The following is a 26,095-nucleotide window of genomic DNA, read 5'->3' as shown; positions in this document are numbered from 1 at the left end:
GTAGGCAATCTCTAGGAGAGCGTTGCCCTTGAGATACAGGAGATATTCGGGCCTGGCATTTACCAGGCGTGTAATTGCATTGGGGGTGCCAAGCAGATTGTCTTAACAAAATACTTCGTGATGTTGTCATAGACCTAGGACATATTTCCGGCATCATCGGCCCACTTCTGAAGAGCAACGAAGATACATCAATGATAGCTAAAGTAGCAGAAGGCAGGGCTACCGCCGATCTGGAACAAAGAAACAAGACTTTCTCAGCGAAAGCCCTAGCCCGCCACGGAGGTTACAGTTAGACTTACCATCTTTTCACCGGTAAAGTTCATGACTGGGTAAATAGATTGCTGACCCCAGTGTTAGTGATGAAAAGCTGGCTGGCCCTGACGTAGCACCACTGTCCACCGGAGTTCCAGTAACCTTCCAAGAATACTGTACGTCGTCACAAGGCGAGGTGTGGCTGTCATCGAACAGTTTGATGTATTTTGGCACCTCACCCAGGTTGCCCATCAGGTGCCTCCTATTGGGTGATGGAGTATATTTCCAACAACGTTTTCGGAAGGCTGGCTATCAGCACCTAGGGCCCAGGACCCAGACTTCTTCACAGTTCGAGTCTGCAACCGACTGCAGGTTATGGCGTCTGCAAAGAGGCCTGGGTAGCAGCGACTTTCCACGTTCGGCCTACAGGAATGGAGTGGGGCTACAGTCTGGGCTCGGAGGCCCCAAAATAAACCTAGTCTTGTCCGGCTGCGGCTGTTCGACGCTGATCCACAAGGCAATTCAAATGGGTATGGCCGCGGAGGTACTTCAGATCACCATGACACGTTGCATATGGTACGACGGCCAGCCGCATCTCATCCCACCTTTCTCCTAAAGCCAACCAGAGATGGACATGATATGGAACCCATGGAATGAAAGATCGAGAGTATGCAACCGGGTGAGACAATGGCATCCGCTATTCCGCGGCTGCTACCCTAATATTTGCACGACTTGTGCAGTTTCCAGGTTCCTCCCCACAACACAAGCCGAAAGAATTCTATGAGGTGTGAACCTGCTATAGTAAGATTATTAACTATACGAGGCCTTTAACCTTCAGTCGTGACTCTCTAGGACTTATCGCAACTCGAAGTTTCATGAGGCACCAAGATTAGCACCAGAACTTAATATATCTGGGCTATAATGCAAGAAAAATGACATTCATGATACTTCGTTGATGGTCAAAACTACAGAGTGCTAACCTTTATTTGGCTAGCATTTACCAGGTCCATTAACCAGAAATGAGTCCTTTAGAGTAAGGAGGGTGCTTCTGATCTCGAATACCGCTGTGCATAATGTTGCGTGTAGTATCTAACGACAAAAGGCATGCTAATAGGCATGCTAATGCACTCAAGTGCGTCACTATCGACTTGTATACCACCCTAAGGATAAGTGGCATCGAGGTTCGAGCAGGCTGGTCAACAGGCCGTGAAGATAGTACCTTTCCCCAAGTAGAAGCAATTGGTGTAAGACGCCGTCATCAGCTGAAGCTAACCATGGTAGATTTATATCATGTATGCTTTCGGCACACATCCGCGATATACAGTTGTATCTGCATGCAGTTGACTGTAGCAATAGACTGACGTTCATTCATGTCATTATTCCAGCTAAGTCGCTGCGTGGTTCAGCTTGACCCCCACACGGGGCGGGGGGCGCGGAGGGTTGCATGCAACTCCCACACATTCCTATATAATCCCGGTATAATCCCTCGATGAGAATATTTCATCCTTCATTGACAACCGAATCACCTTCTACAGACTCATTTCACACTAGAATACCGCAAAAATGTCTGGAGACGAGACTGAAGAACACTGGTTTAGGGTGATAAACAACAGTGGTGCTGCACAGAAGTATATTTTCTTTGCTCCACCTCCCAGCCCCGACTTTTTGACCCCTGCCTGGATTGCAAGCGACAACATTAACGATGAGACGGTCTGGGATATCCACACCACTGCATACCTCTATGCCGGTATGTCGATTCATTATATGTTCATCTTTCTTGAAGCCAGAACCGACCCACAGACCGTTCAGAGACCAGGCTGATGCGAAATACAGGAGTTGGAACACTCGAAGGGAACCATGTCAATATTGACCAAAGTCATTGGTGGGATTCAGGGATTAGACTCGGAGGCCCAGGTAGTTGTATCTATAAAGCGCTCGATGCTATTCCTCTGATAAGTACTGACACAGTGATCAGAAATATTCAACCTTGCCTTCGAAGAAGGGGATCTCAAGCTACAGGAGACAGGAGAAAACGCCCAGTCTCTGAATACCTTTACTGTCGTTACCAAGGACATCCCAAACGATGACAAGACCTACGTGCTTGCCTTTGGTAAACGCCAAAAAAACAACGATCCCCAAGACCTCGGACCTGTTCATGCGTGCGCAGCGGTATGTCCGTATTTCCTGCGGTTTATTACCATTTGCCCGCGTTGTTTCTGTTAATGACACCACCTGTCTTTCCAGATTCCCGTCAAGCAAAACAACAGTCAGAATGTGACTCCTATTATCCAGCTTCATGTCTCCAACATCCCCACGACCCCGGGCGACCTGATCGATTATGGTGACTTCAAAGAGAAGTCTGCACACATCAACTTTGCAGGCCATACTGAGGACGCAGCCCTCTGTACCGTTTTCCACAAAACAGGCGAGGACAGTAATGCTGTATGGGACACTGCTTACGATAACACACTCCCTGAGCTTTAGACTTGCTCGTGCTCAAGTATATGCAGGCTGGATTTTCTATTGCTCTAAAAGCCGAGAGATAGCTCTCATCACTATTGGCAAGAGTCGGGTGATAGATCTTCGATCGGTTAGCTAGCCTGTATCAGATCAATGTTAACTCTCTGCATTTTCCTAACGACAATAGAACGTACAGATTCAAATAAACAGAGTATATAAACCAAGGTTTAGATAAAGCATCCAGCCATACTACCCAAATTTCGGGTTAGTATAGTATGCTCCCGGGGTTTCCCTTAGTATGCTGACAGTATCTCTGAATGCCTTTGACCGAATAATGTTCTTATCAATCCACCGTTGGATTTAATAAGATGGCAAGTAACCAGCATTCTCACAATTAATTTTCCACCGCACTCAGATATTGCATCTCATGATCCCAAAGGGCCTTGAAGTGTCATGGTCAGCGTAATAGGTGCAATGGAGCAGTACACCTTACCCAGTCAAACATTTCCAACGCAGAATCCCCCGTCAGTATGTCATGCATCATACTTGGGGACTGTAAGAACGCCTCTGTGCTTGCTCTACGACTATGCTGCTCTTCTTGAGCCCCATACGAGGCAAGCAAGGGACCCACCCCACCATATCCTAATAGATCTAGCATTGCACCAATTATACCTGCAGCTTTGAGGGTCTCCGATGATGGTCTTGGTGGGCTCCTCCAGGATATTTGGGAGGCCTTCAATAGCTCAATGAGATCACCCTGGGGTGTAATTCCCACAGTTCTGCCATATTTCGATTGTGTTATGACTTCCAATGATATTACCATGGCAGCTGTCAAGCAATCGGAATTTGAGCGAGATGCCCCAAACCACGCTAGCTGCTGATTATGTGTTTTGGCCAGAACTTGGAATAGTTCAGAATAGAGAGTTAGAACCTGCCGGGCTGCATCCACGCACACGGACCTTAGTCCCCTATGAGGCTCTGGATAAAGGGCCGTCAAGTAATGGCGATGCAATATGCATCGCGCGCGCTGGTACGTTATTTCCAAACAGTATTGTTTGATCACAGTCTCGTCATCTGATGCCCGTATCTCTGGAGACTGCAACTGAAGTATGCTGGGCAAGCGACTTTTGGTATTTTCCAGTTTCATATTTAATTCAAGAGTCCTTTCGGGGAGTAGGGAAGGATGTGAAGCCTTGTCGCCGACTTCGTTGGCAACAGACAACATCTGCTCCATTGCCGACATGTATACAATGTTGCTGGCCACCTCATCTGCGGGGCGCGAAGGCGGAAGGACAGTAGTTTCCGGGCCAAAGTCGCTATCCAGAAGGTTTCTGGGGCGCCTCACATCGCCTAGACTCTGGCTAATAACCCGGGGTAGACCTGTATGCCATGCGAGTATGGAGTCGATTGTGATCAATACAAGCCATGCTCTGCGCCGCATTTCTGCTTCAAAACTCGATATCTGGAGATGGTAGAGCTGAGGATCCCGATGATATCCCATCATGATTGCTAGTCGCGACACAATGCTGAACAACATTGGGAGTCCTGTTTTATAGTCGTTGCTTTGGAGGTACTCGATGCCGAGGTATAAGATGGATGCTTCAACTTTATAAAGGCCCGGAGTAGCGAAATTTGACTTCGCCAACGCAACTGCACCATTATTACGGTACACGTAGAATGCTCTAGGCAAGTCTAACGAGGACATTTTCGGATCTCCCGTATGATGAATGTATATCCCACAAGAGAGGGTTGAATACAATAGTGCGATCCAAGCGACCGGTGCTCCGGCGGGGTTATCCCAGAATCTCCGGTACTGTTGAAAACCTGCGTTAGATCATTATATTATAGCTCAGTTATTGATGGAATGTACTTCGCTTTTGAACGTCGGAGCGTGAATGATGACTGTAGAACTTGTTAGATCCTTCTCGAGGTAGTTCAAGGATGTATGTAAGACTGTAAGGGTTTGAGTACGTACTTAGCGATGGTTCCCTGGAGTTCAGACAGCGATCGACGAGCATATCTGCAGTTTCGCGAGGCGGTAGTGCATTTAAAAGCTCTGCCATGTCCATCATCTGTGAGATTCCCAGTAGCAGGACTGGACCTTCCGGCCGGGAGATCCTATCAGTGTCTTGGCCATCATTATCGTTGTAATCTTTTCGGTTGAGCTTCTGGGCCTGACATCTACGTTATGACATGTCATGATGAAAAACCCCTCCTAGAGGCAGGACCGAACATCGCTGGTGTGACTCACCGCATCGTTCATGATTGCCTGCCAGTGACTTGGATTAACGAATCGAGTTCCACTTTCCCCAGTGAGGAAGCAACCAGTTAAGGAACTTCTTCCTGTGGGAACTTGTGATGCGGCCGAAGCTATCTCACTTTCGCTAGAATCTCTGCTGGGACTTTCGCCAACATGGAGCCTATCATCCCGAGACGTGGAAGAAGAGTTGCAATCCCGCGTGACCTGCCTTTCTAAGAAGAGCAATCTTTCCTTTAAGAATTGCAATTCATTGTGGACGTCGGTAGGTTCTGGCTTTCCCGATGTCCGGGCGTTCGAACGCTCGGTATTGTATTGACAGGCTGCATCCTGGCCTCGTTTCCGACAGTTTGTGCAGGGGCGTTCCCGACTGCATCTCAGCCTTTGAAGATGTTATGCATTGTTAAACAGAAGCAAAGAGATCAATCGTCATTTGGTTATATCATCAATACATACTTTCTCTCCCTGCACAACCTGCATGACAACAGAACGCGGGGCTTCTGTTCGCGACGTTTCCGATCTCTCGTTGTGGAGATTGGGGTATGCGAGGCTGTCATGATGGAAACCATAACAAACAATCGAAAACAACAGCTTCCTGGAGAAAAAGGAGTATAGGTGGACTTGGGACCATCGGGTTTCTTGTAAGTTGCGTTTTCGGATTTCTCGGGTTTCTCGGCTCGAGAATAGGACCCACTGCGTTTCATGAAGGAACGGACCTAAATGCTCCTTTACCTTCTAACTACATTGAGCTTTGATCGACCTTTTCCATGGTTTTAGTTTAATCGTAGTCATGACACTTTGCGTAACCGAAGTGGAGCGTGCTAACACTCATGCTGGATTTCTCCATCATGCTAATTTACACTGACTAACTTTAGATGGGACCACCCGAGGAGACACACATAAAGACCATGGCACCTCCAGTCGTCGTAGTCGTGTCGGTCCCTCACACACTGCCTGTTATTCACATTAGGGCGACATCTCTGGATACTCTGAAATTATAGAGTATATCATGGCAGATTCCGAATCCAGGTTCCGCGTTGTGATTGTGGGCGGTTCAATCGCCGGGCTTACACTCGCTCACTGTCTGCTTCGAAACAACATAGACTTTGTTGTGCTGGAGTCCCATGCGGATATTGCACCCCAGGTTGGTGCATCTATTGGTATTCTTCCAAACGGTGCACGCATCCTGGACCAACTAGGCCTTTACGACGACGTTCTCAGTCAAGTTGAGCCTCTCACTAGAAATTTCACATGGACCGATGACGCCAAGCCCATCACCGACACAGTTGCTCCCCTAATTATATATGAAAGGTAAGCCAATATATCCGGTCGTCCTCAGATTTCATACACTGGCGGCGAGTCTGATTCAATAGACACGGTTATCCGGTTGCATTCCTTGATCGCCAAGTTCTGCTCAGCATTCTGTACGAGGGCCTCGGAGACAAAAGACATCGTGTTATGGTGAACAAGAAGGTGACTGAGATAGAGCATACCCCTGAAATGGTTATGGTCCGTTGTGCGGATCAATCCGTCTATGAGGGTGATCTTGTTGTTGGAGCCGATGGGGTACGGAGCACAGTGAGACGACAGATGTGGCAGTATATGGAGTCTCGAGGGATGGAACATGAAGCCCTGAAGGAGAAGAACTGTAAGACTCCACCATACATAAGCAAAAGCTTCATATGACCCTTACTAATTCGTATGCAATATAGTGATGACATCCGAGTACAACTGTGTATTCGGTATATCCTCAGCCACCCCTGGACTGAGACCGGGACACGGACATAGAACCTTCGCGGAGGGCTATTCCATACTCACGATTATCGGCAAAGAAGGGCGCGTTTATTGGTTTTTCTTCACTAGAATGGACCAAACTTACCCCGCATCTCAAATTCCAAGATTCAGTCAAGATGAGATCGATAGCCATCTTGGCCCCTATCTACAGAAGCCAATAACTCCCAACGTACCGCTTGCTGAAATCAACAAAAGAGCAATTGTCAGAACTTTTGTACCCCTTGAAGAGGCTGTCTATAAGCATTGGTGTGTCGATCGATATGTTTGCATTGGTGACTCAGCCCATAAGGTGCGTCTAATCTCTCAAGCATTACCAGAGACTCAACTAAGATATTGGTTATAGATGACACCAAATCTGGGCCAGGGGGGCAACAGTGCAATTGAGAGCGCTGCATCGCTTGCAAACAGCCTCTCTAGATTATTGAAGGGCCCTACAAAACCTAGGACAGATGTCCGGGATATCCACCAGTGCCTGCAAGCATGGCAGAACATCCGCCAGAAACGGCTTGAACATATTTCGCAGTCAGCTTATGACTTGACCAGAATAGAGGCTCTAGCTGGTCTCAAAGAAAAGATCATTGGGCTTTATCTTCTTCCATATCTTAGTCAATACTTGGTCGATAAAACGTCCGCTACAATTGTTGGAGCAGCAAAGATCGACGGTCTACCTCTGCCACCAAAGTCGCTAGCATGCACCATGCCGTATCTGGATGATGACAACAGTGTCTTCAAACGGGATAATGTATTATGGAAGCGTGCTCTTTCAATCATTCCTCTTGTTGCCTGTTATGCTGCTGCGCAAAAGGCAATGGGGGCGTTGATAACTCAGACTGGGCCATTCATGGTGTCTCTATTTGTAGAGGGCATATGGTCTGCAGAGAATGGGGAGGCACTCAGCCTAACCAGACCACTTTATAATATCCCATTCCTGGACAAGCTCTTTCGGCCTGCAATTACGTGTTTCTTGCCTTCTATCAGTGGATCTGATCCGCAATCCCGCACTCAAATGCTATCATTTATGGCCGACATTGGCCCCATTTACGGAATATGGCTGTTGGAAAGTTATCGCAAGGCACATTCCTGGTATGAGCTCATACTGTAAGTTCACCTACCTGAAAATCCTCCCCTCCACAAGTAAATAAGGCTAAATGAAAACCAAATAGCCCGATAGCCGCGGGAATCGCGTCCCAATTGAAGGGCATTGGAAAATTTGCTCCAATCTACTACGCACTGGAACATATCCGCTCGCCCCTTTCAAGCCTTCTACCGGGGGCAAAGCATCAGATAACGCAGGAGGCCTCGAGCTCTTTGCTGATCGCCATGCTAACGGGATACTATCTCCCCACATTCGCAAACTTCGTAACTCCAACGGTTGAATCGCGCCGCAACTACAATGCCATTTGGCAATTGTTTCCTGTCGTCGTACCTCTGCTACAGGCTCCCTTGCATCGTCTGGTCAAGAGAGCTTTCGGGAGTAAGAAGAAGCCACAACAGAAAGAAGAACGTAAGGAGGATATACGTTACGTCCGGTACGCATATGGCACGTTCGCCTTGATCTCTGGACTTACGTTTCTCCGGGCTCGATGCACTGCACCGGCTCATACTTCGTTCGCTAGTGCCTTTCTTCCTGGGCTGAGAGGCCACTTGACGCCCGTCACCTCATTTGCTGATGGCATTGCGAGGTTCCTCCAGTATGATGAAGTGATATCCATGGCCAGTGGATTTATATGGCTCGCGTTGAAGTTCAACGAATTGAAAGATGCTGGTGCCTCGTTCTCTTGGTTGGAGGCCGTTGGGGGATTGGTGGGGACCTCAGTTACTCTTGGGCCTGGGGCCACCTTTGCTCTGGGCTGGGGCTGGAGAGAAGAGATGATGCATAGACTGGTTCGTGATAAACAGTCATCAGTGTGAAATATGACTGTATTCTGCATGCTCTGACGGCTGTGTATGCAGCTTTCACGGCCAGTCTGTTGCGTAAGGATACGAATGCGAAAAGCCGATAGCTTGCCTACAAGGCTTGAAGATGACCAAAAAAGATGGTATAGAATGGAATTGAGATTAGTATATAGGTATTTGGTATTATTAGATTGTAGTATGGGTCATGCGCGAAGATGATGGTCTCCTGTCTCCTGCAAGCCCGAGCTAAGGATGCCTTTGGAAAGGAACTCATGTTCCACTTTGACGCGTAACAGGAAGTATATGAGCTGAGCCCGTTAGGCTCTTACTGTGAGCGTGATAATCGTATTTTTTTATTGCTTGAATGTAATTATGTACACGAGAAGAGATGTAGCTTTGCCACCGCACCACGTCCATATCAGCCGAGAAGGGGAGTGCACCATGAGCCTTGATAGATGGACCTTGTCTATAGATGAACTGTTGAACAAAACATCAATGGGTCAGATGTCTCACTGGCGCCTTCAATAATCATATGGTGTATAGGACGCTGCAACAACCTGGATTTCGCGCTCCAACGTTTCCCTATCTAGTGGCAGAACTGCGTTATCATTGGACTTGTTCTTTTTCGACAGATGATCTATGAGCAACTGCATGACCTTTTTGTCTTCCTCTTTAATCCATTCCACGGCTGCGGGGGTATCAATCCTCCAAGCTTGGGCCCACCACCAGGCTGGATGGCCAAAGGAATCTGGAATGCTGGCATCTATTATCGGGCAATCCAGCAGCAACGGAACTGCACGATGCGGGGATGATCTGTCTGCCAGGTACTGCCATTTCCTGCTGAACATTGACGGAAAGTCTTGTCCAGAAGGCCGTGGAGACATACCACATGGGTAAACAGCCCAAGATAAGGGTGTTCTCCCGAAAATATCCTGAGAATTGACATCCACACGACCTGACTGCAGGAGCTTACATAGCATGGCTTCATGTCCACACATTGCGGCTACCGTAAGTGGTGTTTTTCCCGTCACACTTCTACAGTCAATCTCAGTTTCTGAGGCCTCAAGAAGAATGTCCACTGCCACTGGTTTATTTCTCTGGACGGCCCATAATAAGGGCGTCCATTGATGTTTGTCTCTGGAGTTCACATCAACTCTTCCCGTGCTGAGTAGCACATACATGACTTCCTTTTGCAATTGATCCCAACATATGTTTGGGTCAGGCGAACGATAGAGCATTGTTTTGTGTGGTCCTGCGGCCCATGATAAAGCCGTCCTTCCCTGACTGTCTTTCCCATCTATATCGACAACCCCGCTCTCAATTAGGATTTTCATCATCTCAATTTTGCCTTGTTCGGCGGCATGTGACAAAGCATCTCGACCATCTCTATCGCGTAGCGTTACGTCGCAACCAAGCTCAAGGAGATGTCTCATTGTAGACCCGTTGTTTCCAATTACTGCCCACTGGATGGCAACTCCCCCGTAGGAGTCCAACCAACGAAGACTGTATGGGGAGGAAAGTAGGGCACTGCAAATATCCCTTATACCTCGAATGATCGCAATACGCAAAGCGTTTGTGGGGCTGGCAATAGTGACTCTATCACAGCTGAGCAAAAATTCCACGATTTCTGCCTTGGAACACTTAATCGCACAGATAAGCGGTAGCGAACGACAGTTGAGCTTATGGTTCAGATCGATTTTGCCCGTGAGGTAGAGGAGCTTTAATATGGCTACATGACCACGTTTAATAGCGTACTCCACCAGATACAAAGCCATAGAACCTCTTTTCATCTTGATTCGCTTGCTGTTGACCACATATTGTTTCATACGATCAATAACCCCAGCCTCAAGCAAGGAGTTGTCGACAGAGGCATCTGAACTCGTATTGCAACCAAGTAAGGCCCTGATTGCAAGTGTGTTACCCAAGTAGACAGCCGCACCCATTGGGCTGTGATACCTTCCCATTTGCTTCCACATCTGTGGCGTACGTAGAAGTTCCAGGCGGATGAGGTGGTCCAAGTTCAATTCTGCTAGAACGTATAGAGCCGTCACCTCGGGTCCATAATGACGAATGAGACATTGCTCAAGGGCATTGCGGATGTCCTTGAAGTCCTGGAATGACAAAGAGAACTTTTGCAGGAAGGCAGCTTGCGAAATGCCTCCAGCCTCAGCCGCATTGCTGTGAGGCAGGAGGCTATGGATAGCATAATTGAGGAAAGGGTGTTCTGAATTCAGATACCAGCTCTTGGCTGAGCGTAGCCATTCATAGCGTCTTGGAACGCCATTTGCGGCCACGAGCTTGTATTCACAGATGTATCGAAAGCAGATTTTTGCAAGCTCGTTATGGGCGTTCCCGATTGTGTTCGCGCTCGACCCAGCCTGGAGTCTGCTAAAACCGTCCCGTCGTAGTAGAAAATCTCGCACTGACTCGTGAATGAAATGTACTATGCGAGCTTTGGTGCGGGTAATTTCCGCGAGGCCTTTGGAGACGTTGAGGATGAAGTTCTCAATGTGCGGATCAATGTGCCATTCGCCTTCTCTTTTGATCAAGCCGTTTTTGGTAAACATCACCCCGAAGTAGAACTCATCCTTGGACAATGGACGTTGTGCAAACAAGATGAGTCGAAGACAAAAGATAAGGTCATCAATTTCCTCAGTGTCTCTGGTCAGCATATCGGTGAAAAGCTCATCAAGCCCGTCTGGGATTTCATCCAGCCGTTGACGTACGGCGTGGATTTTGCCCTTGGCGAACGCATCATTTAGCGATCGAACTACAAGTATAACCCAGAGAAATACACCGGATGCTCGGGCGCACACTTCTTTTCTAATCTCTTGGAGCATTTTTGACTTGCCCCCTTTCAATTTCGTCTCAACGTACTTCCGCATGTCGCCTTGATGCTCCTGCTGGTACTCCAAGACCCACTCAATGCCACGTTCAATATTGAGTTGTGGATAGTGTCGGCTTGCCAGACAGATTCTCAAATGAACATCGCATGCATTCAAAGAGTGCCCCAAGTGCTCGAGGAACGGTATCATGTCCTCCATCTCGGCTTGGTCGCATTCGTCCAGAGCATCAATAAAGAAGAACACGTAGCGGTTGTTCAGCAATCGGATGAGTGATAACAGCTGATGTTTCAGTCTCGGATTGTCCAATTTATGCCGTCATCTTGACTTAGCATCTTCGCTGCGAAGCTAAAGTAGGGCTGTTTGGCACTCGATGGAACGGCAGTAGACGAGAGAAGCTGATGCAAGAGTGAGCGATACATACCCACAGTGGACCTCTCTAAGTCCACCCCTTGGGCATGGAAAAAGAAAGAGGAGATGATTGTGTCTTTTCCAGTTTGGAAGAAGGTGTTTCATGAGCGTCGACTTCCCGGCTCCGGGCTTCCCTTTGATCCAGAAAAATCCTCCGTGACTTTTTAAATCCTCCCCGCTCATCCATGTCTTATATTCTGGTCGTTCTAATACCCAAGTGCATGTCGTATTGAGGGGATCCATAATCTCGTCCAGGCGATACTCGGCTTGGGGGAAAGTTAACAGATCAAGGCACGCCTTTTCCCGTTCGTTACTGGAGTCTTCAGAAGTCTCTGCGGGTCTTTTTCGCGGATTTAACTGGGAGGCAATAATATCTGGAGGGTAATCAATTGACGCTCAGTAAAGTACACAGCTAAAAGAACCTAATGGAAGCTATGAACACAATAGTTGCTTACATACCCTGGGCCAGGCCCGCTGATGATGTCACATTCGGAATGGGATTCTGATCCAGGAGAGCACGCATGCAAGCCACTGCACTCGCAGCTGCGAAGTATTGCCAAGTATCATTCTTATGGCTATCAGCGTAGTCGCTTACTCCTTTGATCAGGATGCAAGGGATATTGTCCCATACGCCAGCCCCTTCCATCTCAAAACCAAGAACTTCCTCGCGCTTGGAAATCTTGTCTCGATCCTTGGCAGAGCACATCACAGTATCTCCAGAGGCAAGCCGGCCAATATGGATATACGGAGTCCCATCAGAGTCCACACGACGGCGGTCCACGACACTTTGGTCCCCGCTGGCATCACTCATACACAGACAGCGTACGCGATGCTTGTATTCAGCTTTAAATAGGATATCGCTTTTGATACCAGGATATGGCACATCCTTGCTACCTTGTATAGTCTGAAGATGCCCCTGTTGGTCTTTGGAGAGGTCGCCATGACGCGACTCTAAGCAGGTCATGAATGATCGGATCTGCAGACTCGCTCGCCCTAAATTGGACTCTAACGTATTCTTGCGCACAAATCGGTGCGGAAGTCTTTTCCCCAAATCATATTGAATAATCGCGCTGCTAATTATCACATCGCCGAGGAAAACATCTCTCCTGCGTTGTGTTGGACCCACGTCCGTCCTGTAAGGCACTCCTCCACAGATCCCTATTAAAAGGGCCAGTTCGATGCCCGGGTAGCTTTGTTTGATATTACTGGCCACGCTGGACGATTCGGCTTTCCCACAACCACCCATGTGGGCCAGAACCACATTGTAACAGCCAATGCGGCCCAGCGTATAGTGGTTGGGGTCATTTCGTACAGGACCGTATTTTTCATAGACAGTTCTATCGTAGACCGTGTCAAACAGCGGTATCGCCACTTCTGCCTCCAGGGGAAGCGGGCATATAATTGCGATTGTAAAATGAGCACGACTGAGGTGGTGGAAAGCTTCTGTTGGCATTCTGTGGATATAGTATGGGCAGTACAGGTGATGAAAGAAAAAAACAAGGTGCTATTCGGGGGCCAGTCAGTCGGTAGTGGCAGGTTCGGTTGTTTTATATACGCCGGCGCATGCAACTATGCCCTATATGGAGAAGGCGCAGCAGCGAGTTAGTCTATTAGCGCGGCTCTGGATTGCGCCTTTCCCCCAGGCTAATCTTATCGTCGGAATTTGACTGGCTGCTTCTGATTACAGAAGCTGGGGTGTCTTCCTGCCTTGCGGCCACGACGACTGCCAACCTGCACATTTGTGCCTGACAGAGGCCCTCGGAGTACGATGTTGCATGAACAGAATCATATTGTTGGAGATTGTTACTCATTCTCGGCCGTATATCACTGATTGCTATGGATCTATCAAGTACATACGACCACAGGGTGTGGAAAACAGGGCTTCCCGTCCGCTCAGCCGTACTTAAGCCACACGCCGGGAGGTTAGTAGTTGGGTGGGTGACCACCAGCGAATCCCTTCTGTTGTATGTTTTTGTTTCCATTCTTTGCTTTTTATTTGAACGGATGATGGACTGTAGGTGAAATCACGTTGTTTCTATTGATGTATTGATGTGGTCGGCGGAAGAATCAATAAGGGGTATCACACAGGGGCCGCCTCAGTGCACCTGGGACGGCCATATCGGTCTAAAGTACATCCCAAATCTTATATATAACATGTACAACGCCTCAAGTATTCTATACGCCGAAAACCTTGGAGCAGCTCGCTTACATACACGGAGAAAAGAAAAAGAAAAAAAAAAAAAAAAAAACCAAAAGAAAGGTTAAATATACCCATTCAAGAAATGCAACCCCCTAGAATTCTCCTATCTTACCCATGTCGGATCTGCCGAGGGCCCAAACAAAAACTTCAAAAAGTGCAGATATGCAAGCCCCGTATATGTGACTGGGATATAATAAGCTCCCCGTCTGATCCACGACATTGTGCACCGCGCAGCCCAGTCAGCCGACACAATTGCATTTCCCATACGAGAATCGAATGCTGCAGGGACGATATGTCGATATATTACCTTGTCTGACTTGTACAGAGCACGAGCGTAGGGTAAGAATGCTCTCTTTGACGCAGTGTATCGTACCATCTCAGGCCCACCCCAAGCAGGATGAAGTTCTGCTTCGCTTCCGACGTACCAGATTTCAGGTAGAACCTTGGTTCTCTGAGACTGTGCGGACTTTTGTTGCATGAACAGCTCAATCAAACGAACTGATGACATGCAGTTTGAGTCCATGGAATCTGGACCTTTGGTTCCGTGGGCGAGAATGATGATATCTGCCTCTCGAAAGATGGTACCGACACGCGAGAAGTTCCCATTGTCCCAGTCTCTGCCGAACTGCAACTTGTGTATGCTTTTGACCCCTTCGGCGAGTAATTGCTTCTCCATCGCTTGTCCAAATGCCCCCGATCCACCCGTCATGACCACCGTCTTGTTCTTCAGCGCGTATGCAGTACCCGCAATCCAGTCGAACAGCTTCACCATAGACCCCATATACCGATCTGGGTAGATATGGTGCAAGGAGTGGTACTCCGGTCCCACAAATGCCCAGCTATGATCTTTGGGTACTTTGTCAAGTGCGATATGATTGGAGTCCTGGCCGTTACTAATAATGACCAAAAGAGATCGAACGGTTTGTACGACGAGGACGATAGAAAGGGCCTTCGAATCGAGACGTTTAATATAACAATTCAGGGTGGTAGCAAGGATCCAGCCGATGATGCTTCCGAGCAACTGACATATTAGCTCGAGAGGAAGAGCAATCAAGGCATTTGGTTTGGCGTATCGCTGATTGAATTGAAGAGATCGGGGGTAGTAGAGGTGATGATACTGGTGACAGCGGGAAAGAAAGCGGAGGATTCGCCAGCGAGATCTCGAGCATTTGTGCAGGAGAAAGTGAACTATGTCAAAAAATATAGTACCAAATATATAGAGGTAAGAAGCAGAAAAGACCAGATTAAGCATCGCCATTATGTGCTTGCAGGTGTGACGATGTTTGTAGTTGTCAAGATTCTTGAAAAGAGCACTGTGGAGCAAGAAAAGCTACGTCCAATCCTCCTGGAGCACGTCTGTCTCTTTAATGACACAGCACAGCAGTCGCCCCTATTTCTTTTTTCTTCTTCCTTTTCAGGGCTCTGTATATACTTTCCGCCGTTTGTGTTGTTCTCCTGGATATTCTTTGTTTCAGGGTGCACCAAAGTAACATCCTGCCGAGGTCAAATACGAATACGGAAGATAGGGCTCTCTCAGCTGAGCACTGGCCACTTAGGACCCGTAAATGATAGCCTGGAGCAGGGACCACATTGCCAAAGTGGATATACACAGCCATCTTTGACTAATATTGTGGCTGCCTGGGCAGCATTGTATGGGTTTGCTTGTGCCCCGTATCTGAATTGCGTCTTTAAGAGGCTAGTGCCTCGCTTCATGGTCCTTGCGCTTTTTTCGGGCCCTGACAGATAGTTATGCCATGCTAAGGTTCTGACACCGGTATTCATTGCTTAAACAAGGTGCCGGATGCTTTGAGGTGCTCCAGCTCAGAAAAATCAACTCCAACCCCATGTTTCATTTTCGTCTTCATGGCCGTGTTATTCCCTCCATACCTGCAGTTGTGAGGTGGGCCATCCAACCCATCGCCGATTGCCAACTCACTCCGATCAGCTTATAATAGATTAAGAAGGCCAAGGCCTTTAGTATGTGCATCATAAACGGCCTTTCATCTTCGGTGAATTCACGGAGAAAAGATATCCGTCATAAGGTGTAAGACAAGTGATACTCTAAGATTCATAGAATCTGTTTGATTGGATTACAAAAATACTTCTACCCTCAACTGCCCAAAGCAGTAAAGAAGACGGCGAGGCTGATTTCGTGACCCGCTCGTAGTTCATCGTGCCCTGACAAGGTTACTTCCGCTGTTTTAGATCTAGCCAAGGCCCATGGATGACATATTCTACTTTATGTAAGAGGGAAGGCTAGATAAAAGTTCATGGAACGCATATTTGGCGCTCTTAGAATAATTACAGGTGCCCTGGTATATGAGAACGAGTTGTGTCGTGCCTTATTACAATCTCAGTCCTAGGCCAGGTGTAACTTGGGAGCATCCATCGCTCGGTATTACAAAAATAGAGTAACACGCCGACGCCTCAAAGGGTAAAGCCGCCAAGAATGGATGCCCTCCAAATGCTTGGTACGTTTGAGACGACCACGAATGTAGTGTGCTGGGCACCCGCCCGCGACAGGTTCAGGAGTTAGCGGGGCAGTGTCAGACTGGAACAACAAAACTTATCTAGATAGGTTTAGAAACACCGTGACTCGAAATTAACTCAACCATGTGATACTCTAAAGCAAATGCTAGTCAAGCAAAAATAAATGTATGAATCAACTCCAACCTCTACAGGGGATACACAATGGTACTAATGAGGAAAAAATGACAAACAGTAAATAAATCAATAAAATAAAACAATAAGAAATCTGATCCTCTTCATTCTGGAGCTTTCCTAAATTAATACCTCGGAGATTCCTGTTATATATCTTAAAATATGATAAGCAGAATTAGGAAACAATTCCTAATATAAGTAAGTGATTCGAAGTCATGGCGGATCTTCTAATCCGATTTATCTGATTACATGATAAAGCTTCCTCTTAAATTTGCCATACTAAACTCCGAACCTACTGTATTCAAGATCATAAAGCTGTTTTCTGCTTTGCTGTGCCATCCCGATTATCTAAACGCGAGTACACTCATCTTTCGAACTCATTTAGCAGTTCGATAGCACTTTGATCTCCGGTCGGTAAAAGCTGGGAAAGATATATCCCAGCAACCCCTCTCTTAATGTCTATCCACTAAGGTACGTTAGTCAACTACGATGGGTTACTTATAGGTCCAACCCAGTAGCAATTTGGTTTCCCCGACCATGAGAGCGAATTTACTTCTCGACGCTGCGGGATCCTAGCTTTATTCAGCAGACCACCGATCCCAAAATCCACCGGTATGTCATGTGGGATAGCATTTCATATGGCATTGTGCGGCGCGAACGAATAATCTTCCGGTTGCTCAAGGCCAGAAGCACTCTCCAGATGAGGTTGGAACATCTCTTCAATGGTCTCAGGACGCAGAAATTGTGCTGTAAGTATACCTTGACAAATCTTAAGCATCTCGTTCACGGTTGTGTATAGACCACCACCTCCTACGTCTTCCACAATGGGGTCGGGGAAGATCTGATTCTTCTCTTCTTCCAGGCCATGATCTGTGCGCAGCCAAGCTTTGACTTTACGGGCCCGTAGATCTTCTCTCTGCTCTAGGTGAAATGGCGCATCCTTGACGGAAACAATGTCGAAAACATGGCGCTGCAAGTAGTCGCCCAGCTTCATAGAAGTAGCTCGCTCGACCTTGTTGAACCATGCATTGTCAATTGGCCTAATTCATGAATGATTAAGACGTCAGAACTTACTGCTACTCCTGCCCAGTCAATGCCAGGTGAATACATCCATCGTTCACCCGGTTCAAAATATAAGAATTGGTATTGGCGAAATGTTTGGACCAGAGGAGGGCTTCCCTGCTGTTCGTGATAGCGTGTCATCAGAGAATCCATGTGGAAGTAACCCATACCACTGGAGTGGGTTAACATGCGCCTTTTAGCAGTTAGTACACCTGGATCCTACATTCATTCAAATTAGGAAGAGTACGAAATACCGTAGGGTAACAGGTTTGGTGGCTGCCCGAAAGATGGGATTATCGTTCGCATCGAAGCCCGTCAGGATTTGAGGACTTGCCCACTCCGGTAACACATTAGCGATATTCCCATCCAAATCTAGCAGACCGCGCTCGACACACTGCATTGCCGCAATGGTAGTCACCAGCTTGGTACAAGAGGCCACCCAATGTACGGCGTCAGTATCAGTAGAGTCTAACGAACTCTCTCCAAATGTCTTAGCATAGTGCAAGGAGCCTTGGTTTTGTATGATGTTAGCAAGCAGCACGTATTTGGAGGGAGGGTAGACAATAGCAGTTTTCTAGGATCATACCATCACTATTGATAGCCCCTAGTGTCATCCGTGGTAGGGGCTTCCTGCCATTCTCAGATGACTGACGGAGCAAGTTTACTTTCTCTTCAAAAGAAGTCATTTTGGAGGATCAACGGTGCCAATGACAAAATCGATCTGCAATCCAGGATATACTGGCGACGAACGATTTCTTGATTTACATGAAAGAGGTATAAGTATCGCACCAGACTTAGCACCAGGACAATCCATCAGGCCCGCATTTATAGCATATGCCCGTTTGGAAGCAATGAGAACCGCCAAATCAGTTGAAGTAATCTTCGACTCCGAAGAAGATCAACAAGTGCCAGGGTTCGCGATCTGGCCCAAGTAGGAAACCTGCTTTCCCTGAAAGGATTAGATTGCCATAACCCCATGTATCACTTCCCGGTTAGCCTCGTACTCCACAAAATGCCACATGTTTCAATCTTGTTTTCCGTTATTAGATACTCATTGATAAAGTGAGACAAACGGGTAACGCCGTTGCCTTGGGGTACTCCACCCATCTCGAAATTTTTGCCTATTTCGGTCCGTTCGCGATGATCGTGGTTCTAGCGAAAGGGTGATTCGGCGGTTTGGCGGAGAATTTTCGGCCGCCCCACCCGCTTTCAGACATTGCATACACACTTACACAGAATGGCAGAATCGAGGCTGTTAGGACTTGGGATATCCATATATCAAAGTTTCCTGAAAATACCATGGTTCCAAACTATATTTAGTCCTATTAGCATCCTTCAACCACTCTAGTACCCCTCTTGTATCTGCACTCTGCAGAGACCCAGAGCTTACGATTTAGAGCCATATAGGTGAGCAGCATTGCTTTAATACCCCGGATGACAACATAGGGCGCATTTTCACGAATTGCTCTTCACAATCACTACACTTTGTCTCCCCCCTTTATTCATATTCTGTCCGGTCACATGCACTCTGATCAACATGGAAATTATTCCATTTTCACCCTAGTTAGAATTCTGGAGCCTGCTATCCCTTTAGTAACGGGGTGATCTATCCTCTGCAGCCTATCTTAGCAAGAATGTGTGCCTTCAATACTAGATAACTGAATTGCCTGACCAGATACATTCCTATCCTCTTCATCTTCATGTTGTAAACGTCGCGACTCAGATTGTTCAAAGCATACCCGTCCCTGCTACCTTGCGCCCGGAGTAACCCTTCTCGTTCTGCTGCCTTCCATTATTGACTTCGGATCGCTTATTCGGGTTAAATCCATATAGACATCCAGTATGTTTCGGAACTGCACGTACTAACCTAAGTGAGGTTGTTATATTGTTCATTCATACTTCAGGCTAATAGTAGACAGTGGTAAAATCCTATGTCAACTACACATAGTCAGTACTTCTTTTGACTAGGGTATCATTAATATAGATGTTACTGATAACGGGATGGAAAGCGATAGTCTACTATTATAGAGGACTTACTGGTCGGCAATATGCTTATCGTCCGACATGACGGACGGCATCGGGAAACAACTGAAGATTTCGTCTTATCGAATAGAAGTCTTGTGGTTTCGGAGAATGCGATAAGGTCTGTGTTTGTGATGGGTAGTCTTGAATTGGAAATGTTGGGCGATGCCTACTATATGCTATGAAATTTTTATAATGTAATCAGTTCATGCAACCCAAGCACTGGAACGGGTGATAATATAAGCCAAATTTGATTATTGCTGTTGCAGTCTAAGTCTAATAGTGTATAGCTCTATCTGTACAACTGTTGAAGAAAGAGAAAGTATACAGCAGAACAGAATCGAAATCAACAAAAAACGGAGTGTCCAGTGAGTGTCCAAGAAGTACGTCTCAGGACAGTCAGCTGGAAAACGAGCGACACGAAGAGAAAAGTAATATGGACAATCTTCTGAAGATCGTACAATAAACAATGAACAGTGAAGTTGAAAGAAATTGTAATTGGAAATATATGATGTTGAAGGGTAAAAGGAGTCCCGAACTGCCATCATGCAGCTAGGATGACACGACGTACACAGATCACTTAGCCACCATCTTGCCCTTCGGCACACGAGCCAACCAGTAGATACCCACCGCCGCGACAATGTTGAAGGCGATATACACCCACATCAAGCCAAAGTTGCGCCAAGCATCCGAGAAGTAACTAACCACTGAAGCAAGGAAGGTATCCGTGCTGTTCATAGTACAGAATTGGCAGTCTGATGTGGCTGATGGGTTCAACAGGTAACCCCCATTGGCGCTGATATACGATGACATATAATCCTGACATGTCTGGTTTTCAGGCGTATTAAATGACAGATACTCGACGGCCTCGCATGTCACGGTAGTGCCGGAAAGGCCTGTTGAGAGCATAGCAGATACCAGGTATGTGAACGGGGACACCCGGTACATGAAGATCCAGAATCCAGGCATGTTGGATGGAGTCGCAAGAACACCACAGAAGATCAGGCAAAGGGAGAATAACAACGTCGCGATATTACCTCCTGTCTCTGCAAGCTCGATTCCAGCAATCACCATGTGGGCGAAGGTCGACGTAAAGAGAAGGAAGACCCAAATAAGCAGGAACATGAGACCGGCCCGTTCATTGACGGAATCAGTGGGCTTCGCGTTGTTATATAATCCGATCGGGTAGTACCAACAGACGAACATGAGAACGGCCATCAGGGTATTCCATGGCAGTTCCACGAAAATATTGGCCGTCATGAATGCCTGCCAGGAATAGGTCTTGGATGGGCGTTCTCGGACTTCGTAGAGTGATCTCTGAGTGACAAAGTGTGGCATGATCTGTTGGCACAGGTTACCAAAGATAGTCATCAACATGAACACACTGAACATCTGGTTTTGCATGCCCTGGAGAGAGTTGGGAGCGTGGAAGAACGAAAATCCAATGTAGAGGGCGGACAGAACACAGAGAATAGTCTTCGACCAGATATAGCTTGGTGTGCGGTAATATTGGGCAAAGACACGAAGCAAGCATTCATAAAGCTGGACACCAAAGCCTGCTGCGTATTCCTTGAAAGCTTCCGGGTCGGAGTTGTCCTCGGGTTTGGTAGATAGGGTCGATTTCAGTTCTGCAAGGTGCTCCTTGACTTTCGTATGTTCAGGACTTTCCCTCCATACTTTTGGCCAATCTATGTCTGTGTGAGAACCTGGTGCTGCCCCAATAACGTCAAGCATCCACTCTGCCGGGTTTTCTCCCTCGGCCAATGGATGGGCGCCGTTGCGTTCGAAGTAGCTGGACAGTGTGTTGGAATTCTCGCCGATTTCACCAAAATAGATCGTCTTTCCGCCACGCGCCAAGAAGAGCAATCGGTCAAAGCGCTGGAACAACATGGCAGAAGGCTGGTGGATGGTGCAAAGAATGGCTTGTCCATGTTTAGTAAGTGTATCAATAAGATCGAGGATTGACCATGAAGTCTGACTGTCAAGACCAGAAGTAGGTTCATCCAGGAAAAGCAACAACTGCGGCTTGGCAGCAAGTTCGACACCAATCGTCAGTCGCTTGCGTTGCTCCACGTTCAATCCCTCTCCGGGCACACCAACGATCGCATCCGCGTAAGGCTCCATGCCCAGGAGTTTGATCACCTCCTCAACGTAGTCCAGTTTCTCCTCTCGGCTAACATGGGCCGGCTGACGCAGCAAAGCACTGAACCGGAGAGCCTCGCGAACGGTAGAAGTAGGTAGATGCAGATCCTGTTGTTGTACATAGCCGGTTTTGCGTTGGAATGACTGGTCGCGTGGCCGTCCATCGACGAGCATCTCTCCCGTGACAACTCCCATCGTGACACGCGTGGCCAGGACATCGAGCAATGTCGTCTTACCGGCTCCCGACACACCCATCAGGGCGGTGCAAGTCCCGGGCTTCACCCAGCCGTCAACATGATCCAAGATGCGTCTAGGTTCACCCTTGATCTTGATGTCGTAACACACATCTTGCCAATGGAAGATAGCCGTTTGCTTCTGAATGCGAACTTCCGAGCCCTGGGCGGGAGCGTCGCCTTTGACAGCACCACCAGGGGTAGCTGAAGATTCCATGTCGGCTTCGCCAAGCTTTGGCTGGTGGCCGCGACGGAACAAGAGGACTTCACCCTTGGACTTTGCCTCGGAGATATATTCGGTGCTAGCAAGGTAGACAAAACAGAAGAATACCATGAAGGCGATCAAGATTCCAATGTTGCGCCATTCATGTCCTTTGGTGTATTCGAAACTTTGTTTCAGGTAGGAAGTTCCGTCCACGATCGCCGATCCGGCCGTGGAACCGACTGTGGAGCAAATCCTGTAGTCCAAGGATATGGAGTCATACCCATCGCCAGAAGGAACAATGCTGGAACATGTAAAATGGCGACCAGAAAACTCATTGACCATGAAACTTTCGAAGGAGTAGGCGATCGGGTTGATATAATTCATCCAACGGGACCAACCAAGCATATTGCGAGTGGGAATCACAAAACCTGTGTAAATGACCATTCCCAGAATTAAAAGAGCCGCAGGCACAAGTGCTTGCGAGAGAGATCGTGAGGTGGAGGCCATAGTTCTGAAGATCATGGACATGGTGTATGTAGTGACAACTGAAAAGATCCAAAATGTCCACCAGGCACCAGCAGTGCGACGCAAGTTCGTCATAAAGTACAAGGGAAGGTTGAACGTGATTGAGTTGATGAGCTTATAAGGTGTATCACACAGCATGGAAGCCACGGCTTCCGTGAAAGGATGATAGAATGCATATCTTGCCTGCTTTTCGACGATCGGACGTTGAGCATAGAGTGTCAAAATTTCGAGCGCACTGGAGAAGGCATTCAAGAGAACTGCATAGAACAACAGAGCTCCACGGGAGTAAAAGCTGGCCGTTGTATCCGGGAGGTTGTAGAAAACCGACGCCACAATCAAGGCAATAATAAAGTTACCAATCAAGGCACTGACAGTTAAACTGGAGTCTCCCTTGAGACGTTGGAAGCCACGAACAGTGCACAGAGAGATCTGCTCCCACACTGAGATGGTGTAGGGAGATTTGACGCGTTGGTTTTTGGACTGCATGGCCTTCCGGGCGTCCACGAAAGCATCATAGGAAGAGCCGTGGATCGGGTACTGCTGCTCAAACTCTTCAATTTCCCTGAGAAGTGCGGCTCTGGCACTGCTTTGTTTCCAAGCTGCTGCGAATTCATCTGGAGTACGAGGGACACGGTTCTCAAAGCCAGGGCGGACCAAGCGCTCCGATGGGCTGGTGAGAGATGTTAAAAAGTCGGCAGTGGTTTGACGCTCAGGGCACTCGAATCCCATATCCACAAAGAACTGCTTCGCCTCCGTGGTTCGTCCGAAATAGATTTGCCGTCCTTCGTAGAGTACAGTCACCTTGTCGAACACATCATATGCACTCTGAGACGCCTGATAAATAGCGACACAGGCAGTGGTTCCGGAGTACTTGCTCATGAGATTAAGGTTCTTGCAGAATTCAAGGGCATTGGCGCTATCAAGACCTCTGGTGCTGTTATCCCAGCACTGGAGTGGTGCCTGACTGAGGGTTGCCTCTGCGATACTGACACGCTTCCTCTCACCACCACTGACTCCGCGAATGAAGTCATTTCCTACCCGAGTATTGATTGTATGGGAAAGTCCAAGCATGGCCATGACCACGTCTCTCATATGCTCCGCATATTGGTGCCGGTTGACGCCCTCAAGGCGATTCCTAGGGGCCCTTGCGAGGGCCGCAAACTTCAATGTATCACCAACGGAGAGTTGAGGGAAATGGACATCGGTCTCGGCGTTGTAGATAGCTTCACCCCGGAATGACTTTTGCATCTCTTTTGCGGGTATACCTGAAGGTTGAGAACCAATGTTAGCAGACATGCGGTCAAAATAACGTTCTGATCGAGGTACATACCCTGATAGTTAAGCACAGAGTCTTCGGACATTTCAATACCGTTCATCTCACCGGCAATCGTCTTGAGGAATGTGGAACAACCACTACCAGGTCTTCCAAGCACAACAACCATTTCCCCGCTCTTCACCAAACCGTCGAATTCACGAAGGATCTGGATCTTTTGCATCTTCATTCCGATCAGTCGGCGAGCCAGTGTGCCCAGTTCAAGGAGTGAATTCAGGACGTCTTTCTGGTAGTCAGTCGGCGACCCAAATCCATGAACATTCAAATTCTTGAAAGCAACACCAGCTGTACGGTCAGGGTAACGCTCGGGGTCGCGAGATCTGATGGCGAGAAGCATCTTCATCCAGTCTTTCGGCTTAAAGTTGGGGCTATGAGGGTTGAGCGTCGATTCCGGATCGTCGACTGCAAAGGGATTATCAAGGGTGCCTTTGGTAGAAAACCGAGTTGATTGGCGCGTGAGCTGTCGAGCAAGGTCGCCCACCCGAGCTTCTATCTTCTCCTCCTTCCCTTGCAAAGTTTCGTCATCTTCACTTCTCTGTTCCGACTTCTCAGTGTATGCGCTCCCGGGGGGTCCATGGACTGCATTGTCCAAGTCTGGGCTGCCCTGCATTTGTGGCAGGTTATGGCTGACCACCGCCTGTGCCCGGGAGGAGTTGGGATTTGTCGTGGCGACGAACGACGACATGGTGGCTTGATTTTTCGGATTTACGCTGCTTTCGTCATGCACAAAAAGCAAGCACCGACCGTTGAGCCCTGCGGTGCTCTAGGGATGAACCACGCAGTAGGTGTTGATAAAGAATTCGAAACTGCGCCAGTCCACCAAGTCGAGTGATTTAGAAATAATCTTTCAATTTTCAGCGAGATGGAGACGGACTAAGGGGCCAGCAGATAGTGGAGGTTATATAACAACTATAAGTAACTCCTGGGCTGTGTGTAAGACGGGGGTCCACAATGCTGGAACTGGAAGCAATAGGCCTAGTCTTTCGGTAAACGAAAGTTCCAGGGACCCGCTCGCGGAGTTCCCGATCTCCATTGTTGCAATGACAGACAGAAGATTCGCCATGGTTTTTAGCCATATGATCTGCCTAGCGTGCACAGGGAACCTCCGGGGACCCGAATCAGATTGTTAGGCGGCTTATGCGACCCCCTATCATATCCGCTAGGCTGGAGGTAACGGTTTCCACCCGAGAGTTAGAAGGCTAATTCTGATTAATAATTGATCCTCTCTATCCCCTCTTGGGTATCGCAGTTGTGCTGAAACTCCGGATTCCGAACCAACCAGCATGACTGCGGACCCAGCTTTCGGGGAACGGGAGTGTCCCTGGGGGGGGGGGGGGGCCTGGCGGTCGGGCGAATTCACAACTTCTGGACTTTCCATGGATGGCCCAAGGGCGATCTTCGCTTATCGCTGAATACACGTGGAATGATCCGGATCACGGTTGTAGTTGCACCCGTGAGAGGACTTCGGATAAGGAGTAACTAAGCTGTTGCTGGTGTCTGTCTCTAGGGTGGAGATCAGCCAGCCATAAAGACCACGACTCGACGCTGTTTGCATCTGCACCATTCTTCCTGTCAGATGAAGTGTTCATCTTCACACTCTTCCGATTGCACCATCATTTTGTACAATAGATAGATCAGACGCGATTGTCACGTTCCCTTCATGCTCTTCACGCTCGGTTAAGTGCACGGTGTGTGTCTGGCCACCGAGAGAATACTAAGGGGAAGATGGATAGAGAGGATCGGCAGCGTGAGAAGACGCAATTGCTTTTGGTATTGTTACCCATCCATTACCGTTATTT

General features: G+C 47.9%; 7 protein-coding genes across 7 annotated transcripts; 2 read left to right on the top strand and 5 right to left on the bottom strand.

Annotated features, from left to right (window-relative positions):
- Positions 1–1,815: 1,815 nt before the first annotated feature.
- BO79DRAFT_217477 (uncharacterized protein) lies at positions 1,816–2,736 on the top strand (the record flags this gene model as incomplete). Its single annotated transcript, XM_025683369.1, has 3 exons — positions 1,816–1,999; positions 2,228–2,421; positions 2,497–2,736. 3 exons carry the CDS (start codon positions 1,816–1,818, stop codon positions 2,734–2,736), a joined length of 618 nt encoding a protein of 205 aa, XP_025540245.1.
- Positions 2,737–3,169: 433 nt separating this feature from the next.
- BO79DRAFT_146993 (uncharacterized protein) lies at positions 3,170–5,526 on the bottom strand (the record flags this gene model as incomplete). Its single annotated transcript, XM_025678494.1, has 5 exons — positions 3,170–4,525; positions 4,583–4,633; positions 4,725–4,880; positions 4,964–5,351; positions 5,426–5,526. 5 exons carry the CDS (start codon positions 5,524–5,526, stop codon positions 3,170–3,172), a joined length of 2,052 nt encoding a protein of 683 aa, XP_025540244.1.
- Positions 5,527–5,978: 452 nt separating this feature from the next.
- On the top strand, positions 5,979–8,674 carry BO79DRAFT_254799 (FAD-dependent oxidoreductase; the record flags this gene model as incomplete). Its single annotated transcript, XM_025686097.1, has 5 exons — positions 5,979–6,280; positions 6,343–6,617; positions 6,682–7,052; positions 7,107–7,861; positions 7,927–8,674. 5 exons carry the CDS (start codon positions 5,979–5,981, stop codon positions 8,672–8,674), a joined length of 2,451 nt encoding a protein of 816 aa, XP_025540243.1.
- Positions 8,675–9,180: 506 nt separating this feature from the next.
- On the bottom strand, positions 9,181–13,366 carry BO79DRAFT_217474 (uncharacterized protein; the record flags this gene model as incomplete). The annotated part of the gene is made up of 4 exons (XM_025683368.1): positions 9,181–9,422; positions 9,546–11,797; positions 11,927–12,287; positions 12,373–13,366. 4 exons carry the CDS (start codon positions 13,364–13,366, stop codon positions 9,181–9,183), a joined length of 3,849 nt encoding a protein of 1,282 aa, XP_025540242.1.
- Positions 13,367–14,216: 850 nt separating this feature from the next.
- BO79DRAFT_254797 (uncharacterized protein) lies at positions 14,217–15,371 on the bottom strand (the record flags this gene model as incomplete). The annotated part of the gene is made up of 1 exon (XM_025686096.1): positions 14,217–15,371. The coding sequence occupies one exon, from the start codon at positions 15,369–15,371 to the stop codon at positions 14,217–14,219; it is 1,155 nt and encodes a 384-aa protein (XP_025540241.1).
- Positions 15,372–17,408: 2,037 nt separating this feature from the next.
- On the bottom strand, positions 17,409–18,522 carry BO79DRAFT_217472 (serine hydrolase domain-containing protein; the record flags this gene model as incomplete). The annotated part of the gene is made up of 4 exons (XM_025683367.1): positions 17,409–17,786; positions 17,849–18,029; positions 18,091–18,346; positions 18,423–18,522. The coding sequence occupies 4 exons, from the start codon at positions 18,520–18,522 to the stop codon at positions 17,409–17,411; spliced, it is 915 nt and encodes a 304-aa protein (XP_025540240.1).
- Positions 18,523–20,396: 1,874 nt separating this feature from the next.
- On the bottom strand, positions 20,397–24,981 carry BO79DRAFT_287319 (pleiotropic drug resistance family ABC transporter; the record flags this gene model as incomplete). The annotated part of the gene is made up of 2 exons (XM_025688572.1): positions 20,397–24,228; positions 24,294–24,981. The coding sequence occupies 2 exons, from the start codon at positions 24,979–24,981 to the stop codon at positions 20,435–20,437; spliced, it is 4,482 nt and encodes a 1,493-aa protein (XP_025540239.1). The 3' UTR covers positions 20,397–20,434.
- Positions 24,982–26,095: the final 1,114 nt, after the last annotated feature.

This window comes from Aspergillus costaricaensis (assembly GCF_003184835.1).
Source record: "Aspergillus costaricaensis CBS 115574 unplaced genomic scaffold BO79scaffold_14, whole genome shotgun sequence".
Classification (NCBI taxonomy): domain Eukaryota; kingdom Fungi; phylum Ascomycota; class Eurotiomycetes; order Eurotiales; family Aspergillaceae; genus Aspergillus; species Aspergillus costaricensis.
This window is presented reverse-complemented; position numbering and strand designations above follow the sequence as displayed.